Source organism: Panthera uncia, assembly GCF_023721935.1.
Source record: "Panthera uncia isolate 11264 chromosome C1 unlocalized genomic scaffold, Puncia_PCG_1.0 HiC_scaffold_4, whole genome shotgun sequence".
Taxonomy (NCBI): domain Eukaryota; kingdom Metazoa; phylum Chordata; class Mammalia; order Carnivora; family Felidae; genus Panthera; species Panthera uncia.
The window spans coordinates 62364413-62388035 of NW_026057585.1; the positions used below are offsets into that span (position 1 = coordinate 62364413).

General features: G+C 53.9%; 1 protein-coding gene across 1 annotated transcript in view; it reads left to right on the forward strand.

Moving 5' to 3' along the window:
• The first annotated feature begins 664 nt into the window (after nt 1-664).
• Nucleotides 665-23623, forward strand: part of GLIS1 (GLIS family zinc finger 1) — a 90622-nt gene continuing 67663 nt past the window's right edge. Inside the window, exons 1-2 of the mRNA XM_049617150.1 lie at nt 665-836; nt 7549-8431. Of these exons, the coding sequence (XP_049473107.1) occupies nt 7637-8431 (795 nt within the window). The 5' untranslated portion in view covers nt 665-836; nt 7549-7636. The remainder of the gene's footprint in view (nt 837-7548; nt 8432-23623) is intronic.

The window sequence follows — 23623 nt, forward strand, 5'->3', positions numbered from 1 at the left end:
ACACTGTGTACAGTTTTTTTTTTTTTCAGGGTTTTCATATCTTCTCCCTCAATTAGTCTTCATAAAAACCCAGTAGCTGGGCAAGGCGGGGCATGTGACAGTTAGGCTGTCAAAGAACCGTGGAGAATCGTGATGTGGTGCAGTTTGGGGAATAACGTAGATTGAGCTTCGGTGAGAACAAGAACAGATGCTGTTGAGCGAGCACCTGCTCCGAGACATACAGACATCAGAGCTGCTCACCCGGCCTGCCCGGCAGCGCAGCCCCAGCATGCATCCGTGCACCTTGTCACATGAGCGCTCGGTGACCAACGTGAGGGTCATAGATGGTTACGTTCCAGGAGGCAGGAGCTCGTCTGCCTGGTTCGCCACTGTTTCCTGCACGTGGCAGGGTGTTGGTACGTCGTCAGGGCTCAGCGCTTGTGTCAGGGTCCTTCGACTACTGGAGCTCGGCATCCACATCTAAGTATTGGGGATTTTATTCCTGATCCTGCTGCTGATTATGGAAATTAAATAAGGGATCCCCAGTGCTTTGAATGCAGCAGAGGTTCAGTTAGTGTGCTCTGTCCCACGCTGTGCCCCGGAGACTGCCCTCTCCCTGCACCCCTCTGCATGCTGTCTCCACTCACGTTGTCTCCTCTTCCTGTCTTTCTTTGCACAGTGAACGGGAGCTACGGCCACTGCACCCCAGGCTCGGAGAAGAGCCTGCTGGACCTGGACCTTGCGGAGGGCCCTGGCCCCACCTGCCGCCAGGGCCTTTTCCTCCCCGCGGGCACCCCACCACCCCGGGGCCACCCCCCAGCCTGCGAGAGGCTCCTGCACTTCCCCCACCCTAGCAGGTAGGTGCTCTATCCTCGCCCATCAGCTGCCTTCTGTGGATACTTCCTGAAGGTCAGGGACCTCACCTGGTCTGCCCGGTTGTGGGATACGCAGGGGAACTGTTGCACGGGAGGGCGGGGGACCAGCCAGAGCCCGGTAGCACAGTGGTGGCTGCCTGGTCTAGGCCTTGAACCTCTCGCGTCGCGTTGCCTCATGAGAGACGGAGATGGTTTTCTTGGGGTGTCTTTCCCCATTATGGAAGCTGAGGTGGCTTTTCACAGAGAATCAGTAATTTCAGAAGAGGACGATAGATGGTGGGATGGGGATGGAAAACCCAGCTCAGGGTTTGTATGCATTGTGCTGTCAAACCCTGGACTACTCCTGGAGGGAGGGGCTCCTCCGCCTGGGGCCATCTCCTGCCCCAGGAGGCCATACCTCGCAGAGCCCTCCTGCCAGGTGACCTTCATTCAGTGCTTGCACATCTCCAGTGACGTCCACTTGCGGACAGATGTTCTATCAGATTGCGTATTAGGCTGGAATCTGCCTCCTGGGGTCCCAGCGGTGCCTCTGTGCCCTCTGGTTTGTGACCTCTGACAGGCAGAGGTCAACCGCCGGCAGGCCGCTGTTCCCATAGCTCAGCCCCAGGGCCTGCACCTCACCGCCTGGGCATGCTGGCCAAGGCCTGCTTCACAGATAAGAGATTCTAAAACTTGGCCCAGTTGCCTGTTCGCAATTCATTCTTTTATCATTTATTAAGTATGTGCTGTGCGCCGGGCACTGTAGGATGCTGGAGATGCCTTGGCAAAAGAAGCAGAGGGGCGCCTGGGTGGCTCAGTCGGTTAAGTGGCCGACTTCGGCTCAGGTCACGATCTCGCGGTCCGTGAGTTCGAGCCCCGCGTCGGGCTCTGTGCTGACCGCTCAGAGCCTGGAGCCTGTTTCTGATTCTGTGTCTCCCTCTCTCTCTGACCCTCCCCCGTTCATGCTCTGTCTCTCTCTGTCTCAAAAATAAATAAACGTTAAAAAAAAAATAAAAAAAAAAAAAGAAGCAGAGAGCTCCTCAGTGGCATTGATGGTCCAGTAAGAGCTTCAGGTGAGAGATATTACTAAATAGCAGGATGCTTATTCTTCCACACGGAGCCTTTTTTTTTTTTTTTTTTTTTTAGCACATAGGATCCCTGTGGCCTTCATTGGTATTAGTGAGACTTCTGATTTCTAGGAGTGTGTTAGTCTGCTTGGGCTGCCCTAGCAAAACACCACAGCCTGGGTTGTTAAAACAACAGAAGTGTATTTCTTACAGTGGTGGAGGCTGGAAGTCTGAGGTCATGGTGTCCCCTCAGGCTTCTCTCCTTGGCTTGCAGATGGCCACCTTCCTCACATGGCCTTTCCTTTGTTTGCACGCCCTTCGTCTTCTAAGGATGCCAATCATATTGCATTAGGGCCTCACTCTTACAACCTCATTTAACCTCATTTACCCCCCCAAAGGCCCTGGCTTCAAAGACCATCCCACTAGGGGTTAGGATTTCAACATGGGATTTTTGGAGGGACGCGATTGAGTACGTAACAAGGAGCAAGCATCTTTTCGACTTCGAGCCACGTGTTGGTCGGTGACAGGCCAGTGCATTTATCTGCTTGATTATTCACTGAGGCTCCCCCAGCAGCATCTGGTTTCTCCAGGGAAGTTCTTCCTATCTCAGGGTAGAAGCTATGCTAACTTAGGGAAAGCTAAAGCAGGTGGGATTTTTCTTTTATTTATTTTGATACAGATGATCCAAAATATTTGTCATTTTGAGTGTCATTTTGACAATTTAGAGCCTGTACCTAGAACCCCACATATGCATTGATCTGAGGAGCTGCTATTTTTTCTGCTGATGTGGCAGCATCATACCCCCTCATTTTCCTAAAGCAACAGAGGGCTCTAGCCCCTGTCCCACATCCAGTTGGATCCTGTCCCTTCTCCCTCCCATTGGACTGCCTTATGTTAGGGACCCCTCCCCTCCCTTCATACTGCCCCCTTCCTGATCTCTGGCTCCTTGACCCACTGCCTGGGTTCTGGGAGACCTCCTTGCCTCCAGCCCAGCTTTCTTTTTTTTTTTTTTTCTTTTTGCTTTCTTAATTTTTTTAATGTTTTTATTTTATTTTTGAAAGAGAGAGACAGGGGCACCTGGCTGGCTCAGTCAATTGGGCGTCCGACTTCGGCTCAGGTCATGATCTCGCGGTCCGTAAGTTTGAGCCCCACATCGGGCTCTGGGCTGACAGCTCAGAGCCTGGAGCCTGTTCCCGATTCTGTGTCTCCCTCTCTCTCTGACCCTCCCCTGCTCATGCTCTGTCTCTCTCTGTCTCAAAAATAAATAAATGTTAAAAAAAAGAATTAAAAAAAAATTGAAAGAGAGAGACCGATATGAGTGGGGGAGGGGCAGAGAGAGAGGGAGACACAGAATCCAAAGCAGGCTCCAGGCTCTTAGCTATCAGCACGGAGCCCGATGCGGGGCTTGAACTCACGAGCCACGAGATCATGACCTGAGCCGAAGTTGGATGCTTAACCAATTGAGCCACCCAGGCACCCCGGGCCCAGCTTTCTAATACTAATAAAAATGGCTCCCGCTTTTTGAGTGCCTGAAATGTGCTTGTGCACATCTCTCATTTAATCCTCGCTGCTAATGAGTGACAATCCTGGAGTACTTGCTATGTGCCACACACTAGGCCAAGCACTCTTCATGTTATTAGCTCACTCAATTCTCGTCTGCCAGAGGGTGGGGAAATTAAGGTTAGAGAGGCCACAAAACCAGCCTGAGGTCACCCAGCAAGTGGTGAGAGTATTAAGTAATGTCAGCGATACCTTGATTTTGTCATTTCTACCCGCCACTGCTGTGGTCAATAGAATGTATTCGTACATGCAGTTTGAGGTCTAGCCCCATCACTGGCTTTCTGGGTAACCCCGGGCAGGATGCTACTCTTTCTGGGCCTTGTTGCCTTACCTGTAAGGTGAGGATAGGAACACAGAGTGCACAGGCCCCCAGTAGTGTGGGAAGGCGCCCTGTGATCTGGCTGCTGCCTGCCCACCCATCACGTTGACCTCCTGGCTTTGGGACCCGTGGGCTGCACACTTCCCCACCTTCATGCCTCAGCCTTCAGAACTCCCCCTTGATCACTTATGTTTGCCAGAAATCTCTCCGCCTCTTAGCAGAGTTTAAGTGTTCCCATGAGAGCCGGTCCTCGGTCTCCCCTGTGAGAAGGGAAGCTTCTCGAGGGCAGGGACCTGGTTTATGAAACATCTCGTGTCCTCAGCATCACAGAGCACAGAGGGAAAAGCCTGCAGAGCGACCTCACTGGCCCCTAGCCCAGGCTGTAGCCCCTGAACCAAAGGGTGCATGGACCCCATGAGATCCAAAGACACCCTCCTTTCCGCTTGAACCTCTGCCCGAGAAACACTGGTTTTCCCAATTTCAGCAGCTCCCTTCCAGGGACCAGGATGACAGACAGAGTTGGAGTTCTTGATACTCACAACACTGAAGCTGCCAGGAAACGTAATGGTCATCAAATTACATCATTTTATATAAGAGGAAGCTGGGGCCCCTGGCAGCACATTGTTGTGGGAAAATCCCAGGCTTCTGATTCAGACAATCTAGGTTCAGATTCCTGCTCTAACACTAACTGCCTCTGAGGGCTTGGGCAAGTTGCTTCGGTTTTCCGAAGTATAAAACAGATGGTGGTCTCTCCCCCGAAGAATTCAGTTATGCATTCGGCAGATACCATGCATCGGTTCTGCTGGGGTCGGGTTGCGTGGGACAGCCTTCAGGAAGGTTCCTGGCATGCAGGGCTGCTCAGCAGTTGTTTGCTCTGTCCAAGGACCCCTGCTCACAGTTTCCAGAGATGTGATGGGGGTTGTCTGGGGAACCCAGGGCTCAGAGGCAGAGCAGGGCAGGAATCGCTGCCGGCCTTCCAGGGGCTGAGGGACCCACGAGGACAAGCAGGGGGCTGTCTCAGCTAGCATTTGGAGCCAGGAGACACCACAGCCTGAGCTGTCCCCTCCCCACCCGATACTCATAGGTGCTATAACTGTTCTCTTGATTGCTTCTCCTGTTCTCTTCTGCTGATTATTTAGCCTGATGCTAAGCTGGTTTTTTTTTTAATGTTTATGTATTTGTTTTGAGAGAGAGAACAAGCAGGGAGAGAGGCAGAGAGAGAGGGGGAGAGAGAGAATCCCACGCAGGCTCTGTGCTGTCAGCATAGAGACCAATGTGGGGCCCAGTCCCACGAACCATGAGATCATGACCTGAGCTGAAATCAAGAGTTGGACGCTTGGGGCGCCTGGGTGGCTCAGTCAGTTAAGCATCTGACTTCGGCTCAGGTCATGATCTCACGGTTCGTGAGTTCGAGCCCGGTATCAGGCTCCATGCAGAGAGCTCAGAGCCTGGAGCCTGCTTCGGATTCTGTATCTCCCTCTCTCTCTCTGCCCTCCCTTGCTTGTGCTCTGTCTCTCTCTCTCAAAAATAAATAAACATTAAAAGAAAAGAAAGAGTTGGATACTTAACCGACTGAGCCACCCAGGCACCCCCTGATGCTGTCTTTAAAGGGATTATTCCAAACAGATGCTTACCTGGGGCCCACCCCTGCCACGCCCAGGATGACAACCATATGGAAAACAGCTATGCTTTAATTTTTTTAAGCTTCACAAAGTCACAACTTTCATATCAGCTCTTTAAGCTCCTCAGTGCTTTCTGCTGGCAGTGGTGGCCCAGCGTCCCCAGGCTTGGGGAAGGGGGGGATGTGCATCTGCTGTCCACCTTGGAGTGCAGGATCCTTCTGATTCCATCTGGTGGCCAAGCTCTGGGCAGGGAAGGGAGGTCTTTTCTGGGTGAGGCAGATAATTATTGGTCAAGTGTAGCTGAGAAACAGAAGGGCCTTCCCGCAAGCCTTTATCCGGGAAGTGCCTCGGGTCTACAGTGAAGAAACGCACACCTCCAGGAGAAGGGGAGCCTGGCTCCTGGCCCAAGCCCCATCACTGGCTTGCTGCTCGTGACTGTGGGCAAGCCCTGTGCCTTCTTGGCTCCTTTCTTGTCTGTGGAGTCATGAGGTTGGAGCCCATGCTCTCTGAGGGCCTCTGGGCTCTGCCTTCCTGTCTCCCGTGCCCCTTCGTTCCTTCTCCTCCTCCTGAGTAGTGCTGGGGCTGCTGCAGCTGCAGGGAGCCAGAGACAGAGGGGCTGGGGGCTGCCGGGCGGCTTGGAGAACAGGGACAGGTGATGACCCCACAGCCCATCTGCAAAGAGTTCCAGAACACTGGCGGTGATATGGCGGTCACGAAGGCACCATTCACCCTGCTGTCCCCCTTTCCAGAGGACTGTCACGGCACCTGCCGTCCCACTTGGTCCTGGTAGCCACCCTCTGAGGTAGTGAGAGTTAGTCCTTGCTTCACAGGTGAGGAAACTGAGGCTCAGGCCCAAGGACACATGGCGTGTCCTAGTCAGGACAGTGGGCCCATCGGCAGGCTTCCTGTTCTGCTCAGCCAGCCAAGGGGCTTCTCTGACCCTTCATCTACGTCCCCTTGCTGGTGGCTGGAGGCCCTGGTGCCTCTACCTGCACTTATTTGTCCTGCGTTTGGGAAAGGCCCTCTCTAAGAACGCGTGCGCCACATGCCTAAGGAAGACAGCACCACGTGCGGCCCTGCGCGTCACACCGTAGTCACGCTCGGGAGAAGAACGTGCAATGAGGAAAGGGGCCCAGAGTGCCTTGCCCAGCTTTGTGCAGCTGGGAGTGGCCGAGCCTGGTCTCAGACCCCGGTCTCCCACCTCCCCCGAGCTGCCCTCCCAGCCTGCCTGCCCGCCCATAGCCTCACCCCAGAATTGAGTTTTATGTAGTCACAGTGTCTGGGCTTGAAACCTGGGACCACCCCACCTGGCTTTTCCGCAGTCATTCCTAGGATGCCCCCTGTCGTCGTGACTTGTGTTTCAGACCCCCAACTTACTGATATTCACTGTGGAAAAGACAGACTGCTTGGGGCAGAATGTCACATAATTAACATTTCTAGAAATTAACGAAGATTACAAAAATTAAGAAAGATCTAAGGGACAAATAGGCAGCATTTAAAACATACTGGACCTGGGGTTCCTGGGTGGCTCAGTCGGTTAAGCATCCGACTTCGGCTCAGGTCATGATCTTGTGGTCCTTGGGTTTGAGCCCCGCGTCGGGCTCTGTGCTGACAGCTCAGAGCCTGGAGCCTGCTTTGGATTCTGTCTCCCTCTCTCTCTGCCCCTCCCCCACTCACGCTCTATCAAAAATAAACATAAAAAAATTTTTTTTAATTAAAAATAAAACATACTGGACCTGGATGTCCCTCAAAATGACCGCCTCAGCCTCCTTCCTCCAGAACTCACTAGAAGGTCACAGGGAGAAGGTCAGGGGAGACCCTAGGGAAGCCTCAGCAATAGGACAGGATGGCATCTGGGGCTGGAGAGGTAAAAGGATGAAACGGTGGTCTTTCCTGGCATCCTTTTCAGACCTCCTCCCTTTCTGGAACCTCTCTCCAGCTCCTCCCCTTTTTCTCTCCCCCATATTCTTTCCTGCTGACCACATCCAGCCTCTGCTTTCTCTCTCCCTCTGCCTCCAGCCCTCAACCTTCACTCCTGCTCTGGGCTTCTCCATCCTTTGGTCCCAGGCTCCCTGCTGTCTCCTGCCCGGGTCTCCCCGCTGTGAAGTGCCCACCCTCTCACAGCTTCTCTGGTCACTGTCTTTCAGGTCGCCCAGACCCCAGGCCACGTATGTGAATGGTGGCCTTCCGGCCACACAGCACATCAAGCAGGAGTCCCTGCCTGACTACCGGGCCATGACGGAAGCTCGCACACCCCTGTCTGCTCACTGCCGGGCCCCGCCAGCCACTGGCCTGCACTCAGATCTGGACCTGCCGGGCCGAGGCCTCGCCAACCCCGCACCTTCCTGCTACCTTCTGGGCAGTGAACCCAGCTCTGGCCTGGGCCCCCAGCCCGAGGCCCACCTCCCCGAGGGTGGCCTGAAGCGCTGCTGCCTCCTGGGCCTGCCCTCCACCTCTTCAGCCTCCCCCTCCCCCTGCGCTTCCTCCGATGTCACCTCCATCATCCGCTCTTCCCAGACGGCTCTGGTCACTTGTGTGAATGGACTCCGGAGCCCCCCTCTGCCGGGAGACCCGGGAGGGCCCCCCAAGCGAGCCCGGCCTGGCCCTGCAACCACAGAGAGCCACGAGGGCGGCTTGCAACTTGAAGCCTGCCGGAAAGCGGGCTTCCTGAAGCAGGAGCCTGCGGATGAGTTCTCAGATCTCTTTGGGCCTCCCCAGCAAGGCCTGCCGCCCCCCTACCCCGTGTCTCAGTTGCCACCCGGCTCGGGCCTCGGAGGCCTGGGGCTGGGCCTGGTGGGCAGGGGGGTGGCCGGACGGCAGGCGTGCCGCTGGGTGGACTGCTGTGCGGCCTACGAGCAGCAGGAGGAGCTGGTACGGCACATCGAGAAGAGCCACATTGACCAGCGCAAGGGCGAGGACTTCACCTGCTTCTGGGCGGGCTGTGTGCGCCGCTACAAACCCTTCAATGCCCGCTATAAGCTGCTCATCCACATGAGGGTGCACTCGGGTGAGAAGCCCAACAAATGCATGGTGAGTTCCCACGGCCACCAGGCCGTGCCCCTGCCTGGCCAAGCAGAGCAGCCCCCACCTCCGTGCTAGGAGTGGCCTACCGGGGGCTCCTTCCCTGGGGGCTGGCTGAGATCCCCTGCGGTCGAGGAGGGGAAGGATCAGTGCTGTGGATGTGGTCATTGGTCAAGATAATCAGTGCCCGTGTCACTGGGAATCTTTGGCTCCTCTGCTCACCGGGTGCCCTTCCCCCACCCCAGGGCACATGACCTGGTCAAACACACTTGTTCAGGTGGTGACAACACACACTCTGAGGTCAGAGCAGGCCCGGCCACCTTCTGTATTACACACAGATGCTCAGTGCCTCACCCACCACTGGTCGGGCAGCCTTCCCAGGGAGGCTCTCCGGGCCTTGGAGTGGCCCACAGGCTTGGCTTCCTCCAAGGAGCACTGTGTCCTCACAGGCATCTGGCTTGAGAGCTTGGGTCCCTGGAGCAGGTTTGGAGGTAAGGGGAGGGGTAACAGGTAAGGCCCTGGATGGCACCTGCAGTGCCATGGCTGGGGTTGAGCCTGAGGTTTCCAGGGAAACCCACACCCACACCCACCCACCCACACACACACACACACACACACACACTAACAGTGGACACCGAGGCCTCCAGCCCTTCTCACTGGTCATTTCTGTATTATGCTCTCACGGTGGTAGAAATCCCTATCAGTCTTAGTCCCTGATACCCTCCGCCGAGCTGCTGTGCCTAACCCCAAGGCCCAGCTACCCCACCGGGAGAGGCTCCCGCCTGGGAGTGGAGAGGCTGGAGGAGCCACCCAGTCTTCTAAGGCCCAGCTCCATCTTCCAGCCACTGGGGCGTTGGTGACGCAGGAGAGAAAGCAACGTGTCTGGTCTGCAAGGCCAGCGTCATAGCCGAGGTCAGGTTCCCCCACACGTGCATGCTGTCACTGATGCTGGGCGCCTCTTCATGAAGCACTCGGTCTGGGATGGAGTGCCCCTCTGTCCCTGCTCAAGGCCCAGGGTAGTATTTACAGGGGCCGGGGGAGGCAGGAAGCTTTGGCAACCAGCAGTATAAACTCCACCTTCCTGGGACTGGGTGGTCACCCTTGGGGCCCCATCTGCTTGTGGAGCTGTGGCCTGGGCATCCAGCTAGACCAGCTTATTCAGCTCAAGGGGGCCGGTTCTTGAAGAGGAGGAGGAGAGGCAGTGAACAGCCTCTGCAAAAGGACAGCCTCAGATTAGGAGGGAGCCTGCGGTTGGCGTATTAGTGTTGTGGGGAGAGGCTGAACTGGGCAGGCTGAGGATTTGACTTCATCGTGTGCTTTGGGGCTAAAGCCATGCTGGGAAGGGCTGGGGGCCGGGCCAGTCCCGGGCATGCCCCTGTTCCTCTGGGGTGTTGTAACACAAGGCTTGCTGAAAGGCATGCCCCCCCTCCCCCGCCCCGCCGCCACCCATCTCTGGAAGGAGATGACCAGCAGACTACTGGAAGACTGAGGGTACCGTCTCTGAGACCCTGGAGCTGACAGCTGTTGAACGGTGGTCCCTGATGTCTTCTTTCCTGTGGGGGTCCTCCTGTCTGTGGGGGCCGGGGCGGAGGCCCAAACCCTGGCGCGGTACGGTCCGGGGCCTCCGCCCACCAGGGCCTCTTGTGTGGAATTACAGCATCCAGTAGTGCCCGTGCTGGACGGCAGGGACCTTGAGATAATCTAGCCTTCCCTGCCCATTTGCTGGGAAACGGAGGCCTAGTAATTGGGTCAGAGAGGCCCAGCTTACTCAGTGCAGTCTGGGGATCTTTCTCTATGGTTCTTTTTCCTGGGCCTTCCAGGATCTCATTTGGTTCAACGGACTCCACAGAACACTGGCTTACACCTGACTCCTGCCTGTCTCCGGCGACCCAGACGTAGACTTTCCAAGGTCTTTGCCTGAAGGCAGTTGTGGTCAGCAAGGGGTGGGAGATGGGTGTGGACAGGTTCTGGATGGAGTTTGCATAGACCCAAGGACAGGAGGCCCACAAGGGCTTCATGGAGGAGGTGACGTTCAAGCTGACATTTAAATCTTTACAAAAACCCTGTAAAACCAAGGTTTTACAGATGAAGAAACAACGCTCAGTGGTGTCCAGCCGGCCTTCTCCCTGCTACTATGAGAACACTTTATCTTGCCTCCTGAGGGATTTAGGATTTTGATGATAACACCAACAAACAGCTTCTGAGTGTTGACTGTGTGCAGAAGCCATTCTAAGTGATAACTCCATGCAATCCCGGGAGCAGTTCTACAGGGTGGAGACTATTAACTCCCATTTTACAGATGAGGAAACTGAAGTTCAGAAAGATTGCTGAATTTGCCCCACATCACACAGCTAGTTAGGAGCACACAGTAACAACAACAATAATAACAGAGACTGCTAATCATCGTGGTAATAATAGTGACAACAATAAAAATAACTTGCCTGAGGTTACACAGCTAGTAACTGTTAGAGTGAAATCTGAACCCACATCTTTCTAAAGTGTGATGCTTTTGTTTGTGTTGATTGTCCCGTTACACTCCTCATTCTCTGAGGTCCTCGGGCTAGCTTTGCTGGGTGCCATCATCTGGAGTGGTGGGAGAGACCTCCTCTGAACATCTCCCTGCCTGCTGTGGGAGTGCTCCCCCTTCCTGTGATGCTGGTGCAGTAGGTGACCCAGGGGAAGGGGCAGGCCCCAGCCCGCACCCAAATAAGTACAGTCTCCCTTCCCTGTAAAATTATTAATTTCTCATGACAGGCCTCTGCTACCATGTGCTGTAATAGACAAAGGAATTTTGGGCCCAGATCCTCTGGAGAACAGGAAATAGATGAGACACTTTGATTGAAGAGTAAATGGCCCACTAAAATAGCAGTTAATCCTTTTATTATCTTTCCAGCAGCCGTTTCCACAGTTCTTTCATGAGGTAAGCCTTCCCCGCCCCATCCAACTGTACCACTCCGGTCCCTGCCAGCTGGTTTACATTTAGCCCGCGGAGCCTCCGCTCACGCACCAGGCAGGCCCGGAGGCGCGGCGAGGAGCTGGCTGCCCTCTGCCCAGGTTCTCAGGTCCACCCCGGGATCGGGATCGGGCCTCGGCTGGCGGGGGCCCCCGCGGTAGGCCGCGCCATCCATCCCCCCGCCCCCCAGCTCTGCCCTCTCCCCGGCCCATCCACGCCATCCAGAGGAAGCTCCCTAATCTCTTTGCAATATCCTGTTATGTTTCTTATGTTGTCCGAGTTGTCTTAGCCTTATTAAATTTGGGGTTTCATCTGCATTAGGATAGCGAGGATACGTCCAACCCAAATACTGCCGCGACGCCTCGAAGACGTTAACTTTGAAAAGATTAATTTCTTGCTTTCTTAGGTTGGCTCTCCCAGACAGTTGGAATCCTGATTGTCTGAGACTGCAGAAATTAGCGGGCTGTGTAGTTTGCTTTCCTCCCCATCAAGAAAAAGAGAGGGAGAGTGAAAAAGGAAAACCTTTCATAACCTTGGGTTTCATAAAATAACAATAATAATGACAGCAATTCCTGCCTTTGTGAAGAGCTTTAACCGAAGCCGTGAGTGCAGTGTGGACGGTATGTGTAGGCAGGTCTGGAGCCACACAAACCCAGTTCCCTCCTGGGCCAGCCACGTAGCAGCTGTGTGACATCAGGCAGGTGACTTAGCCTCTCTGAACCATAGTACATTTGGTTGTAAAATGGAATGATAATCGTACCTCCCTTTTAGGATTTTTGTCATGAGGGTTTAAAGAGATGACACAGGGAAGTGCTTCGTTAGTTCTCTTGTCCCCCGTCACACTCCGTCACGTGGACCATCTCAGGAGATTAACACTGTAGCCCTGAGAGTTACAACAGGATCATTTGTGGCTATCTTACAGATGAAGAAACCCAAAAGAGCCAGTCAATAGTGGAGCTTGGACTTGAGGTCAGCCAGTTCCAACGGCCTTCACTGTGGGTGAGGTGGACAGGGCCGTCACCCATGCCGGTGGCCTGGTCAGGTGTCTGCCAGCAATGTGGAGCACCTGCTCTGTGCCAGACGGTGTCTGCTCCGGGTGACGGGAGCTAGAAGGGGCAACTGGGGTGGGGACATAGGGAGGAGGCTCTGGTCCCTGCCTTCCCAGGCCCGGTGTGCGGCTGGAGGCTGGGCTCACGTCCTGCCTGGGCTCCTCTGGTAGCTGCACCTGCTCTGGCCGCTGGTCTCCATCCGTTACGCCCCTCTCCACCACTGGACCTTGCACCAGGGAAATACAGCCCACTGAAAGCCGAGCATTATTGGTTGGCCGTAATCAGCCAAGGAATCAGACACGAGCCACCTGGCTGGGCTTTTTGGGAGGGCCTTGCCCACCTCCTAGAAGGGCCAGCCTGGGCCAAAGCTTCTCTCCTTTCCCATAATCCTGGGGCTTCCGGCTCTCCCTTTTGGCTTTGCCTCAGTCCCCCAACCCCTGAGAAACAAAACGCAGGGTGCTGGAAGAGGTGAGGGAGGCGGAAGGAGGTGCTCTTGGCTGAGACGCCGAGATTCTAATACCCGGGCCCAGGGCTAGCCATGTCCTAGTCCATCTTCAGAAAACCACTGGTCAAAACGCTGAGGCCCAGAGAGGCCAGATCAGGTTCACAGTCGGCCAAGTGGCCGGGCACAGCTACACGTCAGATTTGCCCACCTGCCCGGCCAGGCTGTGAGTTGGGAGTCAGAGAGAATCTTGACTGGCGGTGAGGTCATATCTCATTGGAAGTCGTCAGGGAGAAGAGAACTAATACATTCTGAGGTATGCTAGGTACAACCACGCATCACCATGCCCATTCTTTCAGGAGAAATTGATGTTCACGGATGAAATGGCTTGCTCTTTGTCACCCGGCTCAGCTGCCTGGGCCACTCCACGGGCCACACGGCCCCCCACCCACCTGCCTTTGCTCAGCCTCTTCCACACAGAGGCGAGTCGGTGCTTCTTAAACCACAATGAGTGGGTCCCTGGGCATGTGCTCCCCCCGTGCCCCACGTCCTGAGACTGGCTCCGTGGGTTGGGCATGTTTCTGGGCCAGCGGACACCGCTGACTCACGTCAACATCTCCAACTCATTCTCGGGAATTTTCCTAGAGCCCAAAATGCATGCGCAGGTGGGTCTTCCGTCCATCTTCATCGTTACAGAGAAGAGACAGGGAAGACAGATCCTGAGAAGACAGTGAGGGGCCCAGGATCCCACAGCAAATGGGGCAGCTTCAGTGGACAGGGAGTTTCCTGAAGGGGCTAGTAACCAAAAGTTGGGGAAAGTTAGACCGTGGGGAAAGTGACCGCAGATGAGGGAAGAGTCCTTCCCAGAAACACTTGCCTCACCCAAAAGATGGGTGCCCCCGTGTGCTCAGCCTCATGCTGAGCTGGGGGTCCTGAGACAAAGATGAGGTGATAACGAGACTTCTGGCACCTTGGGGAGGACACCAGCCACCCTTGAGTCTCATGCTGTTATTGCTGGATGAAGGAGGGAGGGGAGCCAGACGCTGAGGATTTGAGGCCTGGCTGTATAACCTTGTCTAAGTCAGTCAAGGCGGCTGGAACATTATTGGGAATTTTTCAGCTTATATAGGACTTCCACACAGGCATTCCTCAGAGTGGAGGAATAATTCCTGGGGACTGGATCATTATCCCCATTTTACAGATAGGGAAAGGGTAGTCCGGTTCATGCCCAAGTTTAGGTCTCAAGTGCATCATAGGGTGAGGTTTGAACCCAGGTCTCAGCCTGACTCCAGAGACTGTATGCTAGCTGTGACCTCAAGCCGCTTCCCAGGCAGAGGACCATCAGTCTGCCTATAAATATGAAGAAAATATCCAGATTTGAAACTCATTTCAGCAAGCTGTCAAGGAGCATGCACCTCCTGTATGCCAGGCCCTGGTGGACCCAGGGGTCACAGAAGGGAATCAAAGCCAGCTTTGGTCTGGAGGAGGCTTTGTTAAGCAGAGAAAACCAATAGACGCTTGCATTTTTGCATTTAACTGTTTTCCCACACGAATCCCACCCCCCCACCACCACCTTGAGAGCCTGTCGCAGGCCCCCTGCCTTGCTGATATGATGACTCCTTTGTTCTATCTTGGAGGAGAGGGCCCTTGTGGGATGAGGGGGGAGACATTTCAACTTCTTTATTTTATTTTATTTTTTTTATTTTTTATTTAAAAAAAATTTTTTTTAACGTTTATTTATTTTTGAGACAAAGAGACAGAGCATGAAGGGGGGAGGGTCAGAGAGAGGGAGACACAGAATCCAAAACAGGCTCCAGGCTCCGAGCTGTCAGCACAGAGCCCGACGCGGGGCTTGAACTCACGGACCGTGAGATCATGACCTGAGCCAAAGTCGGCCGCTCAACCGACTGAGCCACCCAGGCGCCGCCATTTCACCTTCTTTAAAATAAATAAATAAGTCACCCGAAGACAAGCTTACTTTCTGGTGAGCTAAAAAGCTACAAAGTAGAGCATGGTTTAAAACCCCTGCCCTTGAAAATCCTGCTGTAAATGAGCACGGAGAGGTCAAGCTGGCCCAACCAGCTTAGGTGACAAGTCCACCCACTTTGGAAATGGGGTCTGAGTGTCACTTTGTTCTCAGGTGGGAAGGGTCTGGGTAGAAAGACCTTTCTAGGCAAAGGAAGCTTTTAAGTTGGCATGCAGATGTGCCCTTTTCAATGACCGCGACTGGGGTACCTCCTGGGATCATAGCAGTTCTCGTGTCTACTTATTATCAGGTGGGAAACCCGAAGCCCAGAGAAGGTGCAGAGTGGCCCATTATCACCCAGCAAGTTAATGGTAGCCGTGGGATACCTGCTTTATTTCTCCTTGCCCTGAGGTTTCCTCTGCAACCAAACTCCTAGAGAGTCTTTGCACACTCCAGCTCCTTTCAGTCCTCTGGGCCTTGGCTTTTGCTGGTCTCTCTGTCTAGAATACCTTTCCCAGCCCAGCAACTCCTAACCATCCTTCAGAACCCAGTCCAATGTCCCCTCCTCCACTTCCCCCCTTTCCATGCCTCCCACTCTCCCCACACATGTTGCCCCACGTAGAGCAACATTTCCTGGTATGGCCAAGTGTCTTGGGGACCGTGTGCCCTCTGATGTCTGGCTCAGCCTTGAGGCAGAGGAGCTAAGCCTGCCCTCTGGTGCAGAGGCTCTGACCAGCTCTGTGCATGAAGCAGCCTGGGCACTGTCCTCCAGAGCAGTTTCCAGTGAAGTCACAAGATGGGCAGGGCCCTAAAGATGGGCACATCCACCCTCTAGTCTGGTGCTTAAAGTTTTTCTGCAAGAAAGTCTGAACTTGACACGTGGCTTTGCTACCTGACAGCCTGTGACCGTGTGTGAGTAACCTGGCTTCTGTAAGGCTTTGCGTTCTTACCTGTGAAGTGGAGGGAGCAGGACAGCTGGGAGGCTCCCATGAGATGCCGTATGTGAGGTGCTTCGGCAGTGCCTGGCACATAGTAGATGCACAGCAGATAGTTCAGACTGTTTTGGGCAGGTTGTACTAGGAAAAGAGAAAAGGGAGAGTCTGAAACGGATAGTAGCTGTGCAGTCGTGAACATCCCCATAGGAACAGAAAGGGCTGGTGTAAGTCCCAGCTTGGTCACCGACTGGCTGTGTGACCTTGGACAGGTCACCTCGCTGTGCTGAGCCTCAGCTTCCGGAGCTGTGAAATGGGATAATGTCTAGCACTCTGTGTCCAGTGGGAGCCCAGTTTACACTAGTGCCTTTTACCCTCTTGGACCCAACGCTCCAGCTCCACAGAACTTGGCTCAAACTGGGCTGCCTCCCTTTCTCCTCTAGTTTGTAAAAATCAAACTCAGGGGACTTCCTAAGGAGAGGCTTCCTAGAAGCTCTGGCCTTGTGATTGGGTCAGAGCCCTGTACAGGAGGAGAAACTGAGGCCCCCGATGGAAATGACTTGCCTGGGGGAAGGGAGGAGAACTGGAGGTAGGTGTGGGGGCTCATTCCAGCTCTCCTGCGCACTAGCTGTGTAACCTCGGGCAAATCATTTCGCTCCCCAGTCTCTGCTTCTGTGTCTGTAAAATGAGGGCTGTGATGCTCGCCCCAGAAGAGTGTCTGTGAGAGCCAGAGGGGCCGTGATCTACAAACCGCAGAGCGCCCTTCAGGAGGGAGCCACCTGACTCCCGGGCCTCAGAGGACACAGGCACCCTCATAGGCGTGTTCCTCCCAGATAAGCTTTCCATCAGGCGCGGTGCTGGTTAGCCACAGGCTCCCCAAATGCAGTTCCTAGCCTGCAGCTCTCCAGGGCCTCCTCCCTCCCTGCACCACAGCCCACCCTCCTCACTTCCACCTCCACGGCCCCATCCAGTTCCCCACCCCCTCCCCTACCTCATCCCCATCCCTGCCCACCCCCTTCTGCCTTATTTAAATTCTGAGTCAGGAATCCATGAGCCAAGTGGAGGCCTAACCAGCCCTGGGACCTCAAGCAAGCCACGTGGCCTCTGGGAGCCTCAGTTTCCTGTGTGTGTGTACAGGGGAGACAGTTGTGAGATTAAATGAGATCATGCATGTGGAGCACTTACCTCATGCCTGGCAAATACTTGGCACTTGAAAACAGGAGCCCTTGTTCTTCTTTTTTTTTTTTTTTTTGAGTCATCAAACCCAAGGTCTCGCTCGCATCCTAGGAGCACCAAACTTGAGGGTATGGGAACGCTGGCCAAGTTTTGTGAACTCAGCACTGCTTTATGGAATATGAAAAAAAATTAAGGATAAAAAAAACAACCTTCTGAATTGAATTTAAAATAATAAAAGGGGGGAAAAAAGCTTTTTAATTTAATGTAAATGGCATTGAAATGATTGTCTTATTAGAATGAGAAAGTCAGATAAAATCAACAGTGACTCTAAGAAAGTGTCCAGACCATGTTTTCTGAGAGGAACATCCTGGAAATGGTAAACTTCATGATTGAGCCTTAATAGGCGCTGTCTCCACTGGATGGCAGATGGGTTAGCTGAGCTGACTTCCCGTGCCTCACTTGGACTGCCACAGTGATGGACCTCAGGATCCTGCCCTCATCTGTGAGACGGGTCACGGTCTCACCACCCTGTGGCCTCAGTCACCGAGGACACTCTAAGACCCGGGATACTCAAGACTCCTTACCTGTGCCCCTCCCTCAGGAGAGAGCCTTGTGCTGTCTGTGTTGTCTCTTTCCTCACCCCTGCCAACCCTTCACCAGCTTTATTGACACCCATACCGTGGCAGGTTTGATGCTAGAAGCGTGGGGTGCAGCGTCAGTAAGGAATGGTGAAGGAATTAACAGAAGGGGGAGAAGGCTTCCCCCAGGATGTCACGAGAGCTGGGCTTTGAAGGGTGTGTAGGAGCTTTTGAAGGGTGTGTGCGAGGGAAGGCTTTTCAGGGAAAGGGAACAACACATGCAAAAGTTTTGAGATGTGACAGTCTCGGCCCTCGGGGGGAACATAGGTGTCTCCTTGTGCTTGGGGTGTGTTACCTGCACGGCGCTGGGAGCAGAAATGGTAGTTGGAATTGGACCGTAAGGGGCGTCCAAGTTCAGTATCGGGAGCTTGGCCTGTGCCCCGAGGAAAGTGGAGGGAGTGGTGGAAAGGTTCTGAGCAGGAGAGCAACGCAATGAGTGCTAACATGGAGAAGAACGCTGGGCATGTGGTGGGTACACAGTCCTCGGAGGGGGAGTGACAGCAGGCAGATGAGGACACGGAGGCAGGAGAGAGCCTTCTTTCCCAGGTCCACCCGCGCAGCCCAGGTCAACTGTGACCCCCAGCCAGCAGAGCTTGGCTGTCAGCCAGGGCCTGGGCACCGCGGGCCAGGCTGGCTCAGCCCAGCAAGCCACGCAGGGGCACTGTGTCCGTAAGGTCGGGTAACCGAGCTCAACTCCCTTTGGAAGCAGCGTCCAGCACATTCACCAGTGGGAAATGGGAAAGGCATTTCCCATAATGTGGCTCTGTAAAGTTTGCACAACTGTTCTTTGTTTTCCGTCCATCCCCACAATAAATCTTCCTCCACTGCCAGGACCGGGGCCTCCGTGGTCTGTAAGCGATTACAGCACCGAATGGTGCGGCACTGCCTCCTCACGATCGCTCTTCTGACGTGGGTAGTGATAAAATGGGAGCCCATCACTGGGACTCTGTGGCTTTGTACGTGGCGATTTCCAAATAGCTAGGAGGTGGCCTCCTGAAGGGGCACAGCCCACGCCTGCCCTCCACATGCCCCCGACCCTCTGGACGAGTCTGTCACATGAGCCCGAGAGGGCAGACATGCACAGGAGTGCTGGACTGTGCATTTCTTGCAGATGGGACAGTGGGACTGGAGGTTTCTGCAAGCCTGTGCATTCCTGTGGGCAAGACTGGGAAGTCTCTGCTGGGCCCGGCACCCAGTGAGTGTTCGATGAACCATCCACCAGCCTCTTTGTTTAATCAGAGCTGAAACGCATAGCGTTTTGAGCTGAAGGTAACATTTGCACCTTCCCAGGGCCCTGGGATGCAGAGTTTTGGTGGGTTGTTCCCGTGCAGGACCCTGGGAATGCACAGGGCAGTGGCAGAATCCGTTTTACAGTGAGGTCACTGAAATCCAGAGCTTCTGCTACCTGGCCAGATGTCCCATCTGGGACTCCGCCTCATGTCCCTGGCTCCCTGCTCTGTGATCTTCCCACTGCCCACAATTGCCTCTGTACCCCCATTTAACCATAAGTCCGTGCTTCCCAGAATCTTCTGAACCCACGTTTCAGGAGTCCTTTTGGCCTGCGGGGTCATTTCTGACCAGGTTTAGTTGCCAACGGTCACCATAGCAATTGGAAGTCAAGAGGGTTTGGCTCCAGGGAGAAAAATGAGTCTGCCATTCTCAGATATTTCCTGGAGGTCCTCCTCCCCTTCCAAACCCTGCTCCCTGCTCCTATTCCTTCTCCCCAGGCATCCAGGGGAAGAGGAGGTGGTTCACTGAGGCTGTCAGTCCCAAGGCCTGTTTGTACTCTTGCTGTTTGCTTATGTGGACACAGGCCTGTAGAGAGGATTTGGCTCATTGAAGGTCACAGGGCAAAGGAAGGAGAGCTCGGCTCCCTCGCCTCCCAGCCCAGTGCCCGTCCCACGCCACAGAGCCACTAACTGTTGAGAACCTACTATGCGCCGGGCCCCGTGTTGAGGGCTTTTGTGCACTGTCTCCGTCTGTACCGTCTTTCCCTCCTGTATCCTGAAAGAACACAGGCTTGTGTTGCGTTTGCACCAGGGCGTCTCATTGGATGCTGCCCGCAATCCCTGCAGCACCCTCTGACGGATGGGGACCTGATGACCCGCTAGAGGTCACACAGCGGGAGATGACTTGCGGCCTGTGCAGCTCATGCCTGTCAGCATCACCTTCCCCTCCCGACAGGGTCTGGTTTGTGAAGCACTGCCCAGCAGGCTCCAGGGAGACTCTAGCGGCCAGTAGGTGTCAAAGCTCACACCTCTTTACGTGCACTGGGAAAGCATGATGATTGATCACTGGGGGTGTCAGGCCCCAAGGAAGCCTGGCTTCCCTGCAGAAGCCCGCAGGCATGCTCTTCCCCTGCCTGCCCCCACGCTTTACTTTCTTCAAGCACTCAGAGCCACCTGGCCTTGGGACCTCACTTTCTTCACCTGGGTGATGAGGTCTTTGCTTAGTTCAAAGCTCTTAGGACTCAGGACCCTGATTTGGTCAGTAGAGGTGGAGCATGGCCCACGAGTTCAGAGCTCAAACTGGGAAAGTCACAAGACCCCTTTGGGCCCTCAGTGTTCCCATCTACAAAATGGGAGGCTAAGTCTCCAGGACTTCTAAAGATCCTTTGGACTCAGATGTTCAGATAGCCGTCTTTATCATCCCGGGGGGGAGGAAGGAGAGGGAGAACAAAGAAAGGGCAAGTGTGGGGGCCCCCAGTGAGCCCTCTGGTCTCAGTTCCTTCCACGCTTTGCTCTGCTCCAGCCACCCGGCTCCTGACTATTCCTCCAACACGCCAAGTTCATTCTTTCCTCAGGCTTTTCGCTTGGCTGTTCCCTGTGCCCCCAAATACTCTTGCCCAGCCCCACCTCTGCCCACTCGGCCTCTGCCCCCACGTGCAGCAGCTGCCCACTAATTCGGTCTCCACAGGTTCTGTCGTTATGACCGTGGGCCCAGAGCTGGAGGAGACAATTTTGTATTAATTGATGACAAAAACGCATTACAGCCAAGAATGCAACAAGGGAAACGATTAAACTACCCAAAAGCAGCTACTTGAAAGTGCGAGGAAGGAAGGAAGGTGGTATTTGTTAGGAATGTGCTCTCCTCCAGATACCAGGTTAAGCCCTTTGTTCATGTTTTCTCAGTAAACTTTTGATGTTGGCTTTAGTGCCCCATTCTATGGATAAGCAGACTGTAGCTCAGAGAAGTTAAGTGCTGGGGTATCAGCCCCTGGCCTCCCACCGCTCCAGCTTACTCTCTGTGTCCACACAGTTTTCTGTAATCAAGCATGAGCTGATTATTCCTTGTTTTCATTGAGCTCACCCAGGGAACCCCTAACAAGGAATCTTAATTCGTTACTGGGACTCCTCAAAAGCAATCACATGGAATCTGGGCTTTTCATGGATCTGGAGCTGATCCTTCCAGTTAACCTGCACTGGATGGCAGGGAGGGGGTGCTGGATCAAGAATCAGCACCATGAGTCCAAGGACTCTTCATGTCCCACTGTCCTGGCTTCTACGTGCAGAAAGATAGCTGGCCTCACAGCTCAGGGTGGCCTTGCAGGCGTCAGAGGAAGGAAGAGGTTGGGGGACAGCTGCCTGGAGCTCCAGACCCGAGAAGCGGTGCAGGAACCAGGTCAGGATGGAGGGGCTCTGCAGCTCATGACTGCATACACCGGGACAGAAGAGAACATGGGGAGGTCTTACAGCCAGGAAGAGTCAGGGTCGAGACTTGAATCCAGGTAAGCCTGCAGGTGGAACCACTCCTTGGAGAGATCTAGACCCTGCCCTCAAGGCTCCTGGAATCCAGGTTCCAGGTCCAAGGCCTTGCCTGACCCCTAATTTACCATGACCTTGGCTGGGTAAGCTGTTTGCTGGTTCTGGCCCCAGTTGCCACCTCTGTTCAGTGGGAATGGTAATCCTGCCTTATCTGGGTGCAATTGCTTAGGGTTCTTCGCTCCGTATCATCCTCATAATGACTTCGTGTCTTTGAGAACATTGCCCCATCTTCACAGGAAGGACACAGGGGCCTGAACAAGCAGGGTGGTCAGCAGAGGGTCACACACGGGGCCACAGTCATGCCCAGAATCACACAGCAGGTCAGCAGCCTTGGCCAGAGTCCTACAGCAGGTTAACAGCCAGTCCCAGGGTCACACAGTGGGTCCGCAGCCAGGCCCAGGGTCACACAGTGGGTCTGCAGCCAGGCCTAGGGTCGCACAGTTGGTCTGAAGCCAGGCCCAGGGTCACACAGTGGGTCCGCATCCAGGCCCAGGGTCACACAGTGGGTCCGCAGTCATGCCCAAGGCAAGGTATTCCCCTGCCACACCTGTCCTTTGAGTCCTGTCAGCTGTTGTGCCCAGGGATTATATGGTGTCTCTCAGCCCAACCCTGCTGCTGCTGCTGCTGCTGCTGCTGCTGCCGCCCGCACAGTGAGCCCAGCCCAAGAGCTGGGGGAAGACGAGGTGTGGTCCTGAGACCTGAGGAACAGAGGGTCTGCCGCCTGCAGTCAACACCTCTGTCAGGAAGTTCTCGGCTCGTGCCTTCAAAGCGCCAGCCTTTAATTGTCTCCACATTGTGAACCCAGGAAGGTTTGTCCTGACAAGCGGTTGGTGAAATCAGCCAGGAGATCCCCCTCCCACAGCTTTTCAAGAGCTGTCTGAGGTGGTTACCGAAGGGTATAAATTAGATTCACCTGGCAAGGCCCCACTTCCCTCTGGAATATTCGTAAAAACGCTCCCATTGGATCCTGTCAGACGGAGAAGCATGGATTAGGCCTGGGCCCCCAGGAAGTTGGGCAAGTGAGAAGTAGGAGCTTCCTGTATTCCCTGGTGAGGTGGTAAAGGGAACAGGGCCTCACCATGGCATTTGCCAACCCCAGCACTTCTGGCTTCAGCTTCTCCCTCCATAAAAACACTAAAAACTACATTTTATGATGGCATTGGCATAAAGACACATATTCATATTATGTATTAAAACATTTTCTTTGACCTAGAAGTTCCTTTTTTTTCTTCCTATTTTAAATTAAAACATTTTCACGAGGCCCTGAAAATTTTGTGGACTCTCGCCACTGTGCCTGCATGCCCAATGGATAAGTCAACCCAAAAGCCAAGCCCTGCAGAGGCTGGAAACGCTTGAAGTACGATCCATGCCTCGCCTTTCCCCTTCCTTCCTTGGGCTTCAGCTGCATCCTCTGTAAAGAGGAATAGATAGAGGAAACACCAGAAATCCTGTTGTGATGTTCCAGTCTCTTCCCTTCTATTCTAGTCCATCTTTTTTTCTTTATCATCGAGTTCTTGGCTTCCATTAAGGATTCATGGACATTTACAATAAAAGATCTATATGTAGTTAAACTGACAGTGAGAGAAAAGGATGTAAATACATGAAAAACCTAAGTTTGTTTAGTTATTGTGTGTTTTCTTGGAGCTTCCTAGAAGCCAAGGCAAAGAAGGCAACTTGTTGAATTGCAGAATTCTGGCTGTCTGGGAAAGGGAACAAACCAGCCAGTTGTGTATTGGGACCAGTTCTTTGCGCTCTCAGATCCTTTTGAGGCAATGGTGGGAGTCACCTGGATTAAATGGCTGGAGGAAGGCTGTTGAATTGATTGTTGATAATGCAGAGTCACTGAACAAAACAGTAGACCTTATTTTCACCAATAACTTTGCTAACATTCTTTGAGAAAAGCAGGGGCAAGTAAATACTGGCAGTGAAGGTACCTTACTTGTGTTCTCTAGTCTGCGTCCTGCTTTTAGTCTGTCCATCCCCCTTTTACGGATGAAGAAACTGAGGCTCAGAGAAGTTAAGTAACTTGGCCCTGATCATCCAGCGGGACCTGAATTTTTTGGCAAGTGGCCTTTCTCTGCAGATGTCACGCTTTACTACTTGGGGCATAGTCGGTCCCTTCCTCGAGGAGCTCATAGCCTAAGGGGACTCTATGGATCTTAAAAAGAGGGTAACATTGTGTGCTGTGTGCTCTGAGGGAGCTCAGGGGGTTTGGGGGGCTAGGAAAAGGAGTAGCTATCAGCCTGGGCCTAGGGGAAGGCAGAGTCAGAATAGCATCATG